At 36.4% G+C, this 733-nt stretch overlaps 1 protein-coding gene across 1 annotated transcript in view; it reads right to left on the reverse strand.

Annotated features, from left to right (window-relative positions):
- LOC119581712 (origin recognition complex subunit 2-like) overlaps positions 1 to 733 on the reverse strand; it is a 14,100-nt gene that overhangs the window by 6,929 nt on the left and 6,438 nt on the right. Inside the window, exon 6 of the mRNA XM_037929837.1 lies at positions 469 to 680. Coding sequence (XP_037785765.1) covers positions 469 to 680 — 212 coding nt within the window. The remainder of the gene's footprint in view (positions 1 to 468; positions 681 to 733) is intronic.

The raw sequence follows: 733 nt of genomic DNA on the forward strand, positions 1-733 counted from the left end.
AAATCTTTAGTATATAATCTTTATTTATAAACAGTAATAACTTCTTCACTGGAATTTGAGGATGGAATTACAAAAATTAAAATCAGGATAAGATTATTATGAACTTATTGCCTCCAGATGGCATGTACATCATGTCATGGTTTAATGCTTTTGTGAGAATTCAGACTGAAAAACAGCACTAAGGAATCATTACATCATACGTGTATGTATCAAAGTCGGAGGCATTGAATTAATTCACACTTAAACCGAAGAAAGAAAGACAAGACAAGACTTTATAAAAAGTAGTGGGAGTGCCATTCATTTTTCTGTGATAGTAGAGTGGCAACACATATGACTGTCCTCTCAGATATCTAGTTGAATTACCAATAACTAACAGGAGACATGAAGTTAAAAAAATTGCAAAAGTAACTCCCATAACAAAACAAAAAAACATGATTATCATCTAATAATCAACAACACAATACTAACCACAGGTACGTCATCCAACGTGGAAACATTTGCAGGTGCTCTTCAAGGAGAGCCTGACGTTCCTGGTGGTGTGAAGAAGAGACACCCATCAAGAGTGCCTGGAGAGCCTCAGGTGACAGACGTGGGGTCTCTAGTCGGCTCAGTGTGTGGTCTGAAGTCACTACTTTTGCTGTTTCTCCGTGTGACATGAAATATTCATCTGCTGTGGCTGTCTGAAAATGCAATAAATACCATAATATATCTTTGTTACCTAATTTCTAATGTG

This window comes from Penaeus monodon, chromosome 15, assembly GCF_015228065.2.
Source record: "Penaeus monodon isolate SGIC_2016 chromosome 15, NSTDA_Pmon_1, whole genome shotgun sequence".
Classification (NCBI taxonomy): domain Eukaryota; kingdom Metazoa; phylum Arthropoda; class Malacostraca; order Decapoda; family Penaeidae; genus Penaeus; species Penaeus monodon.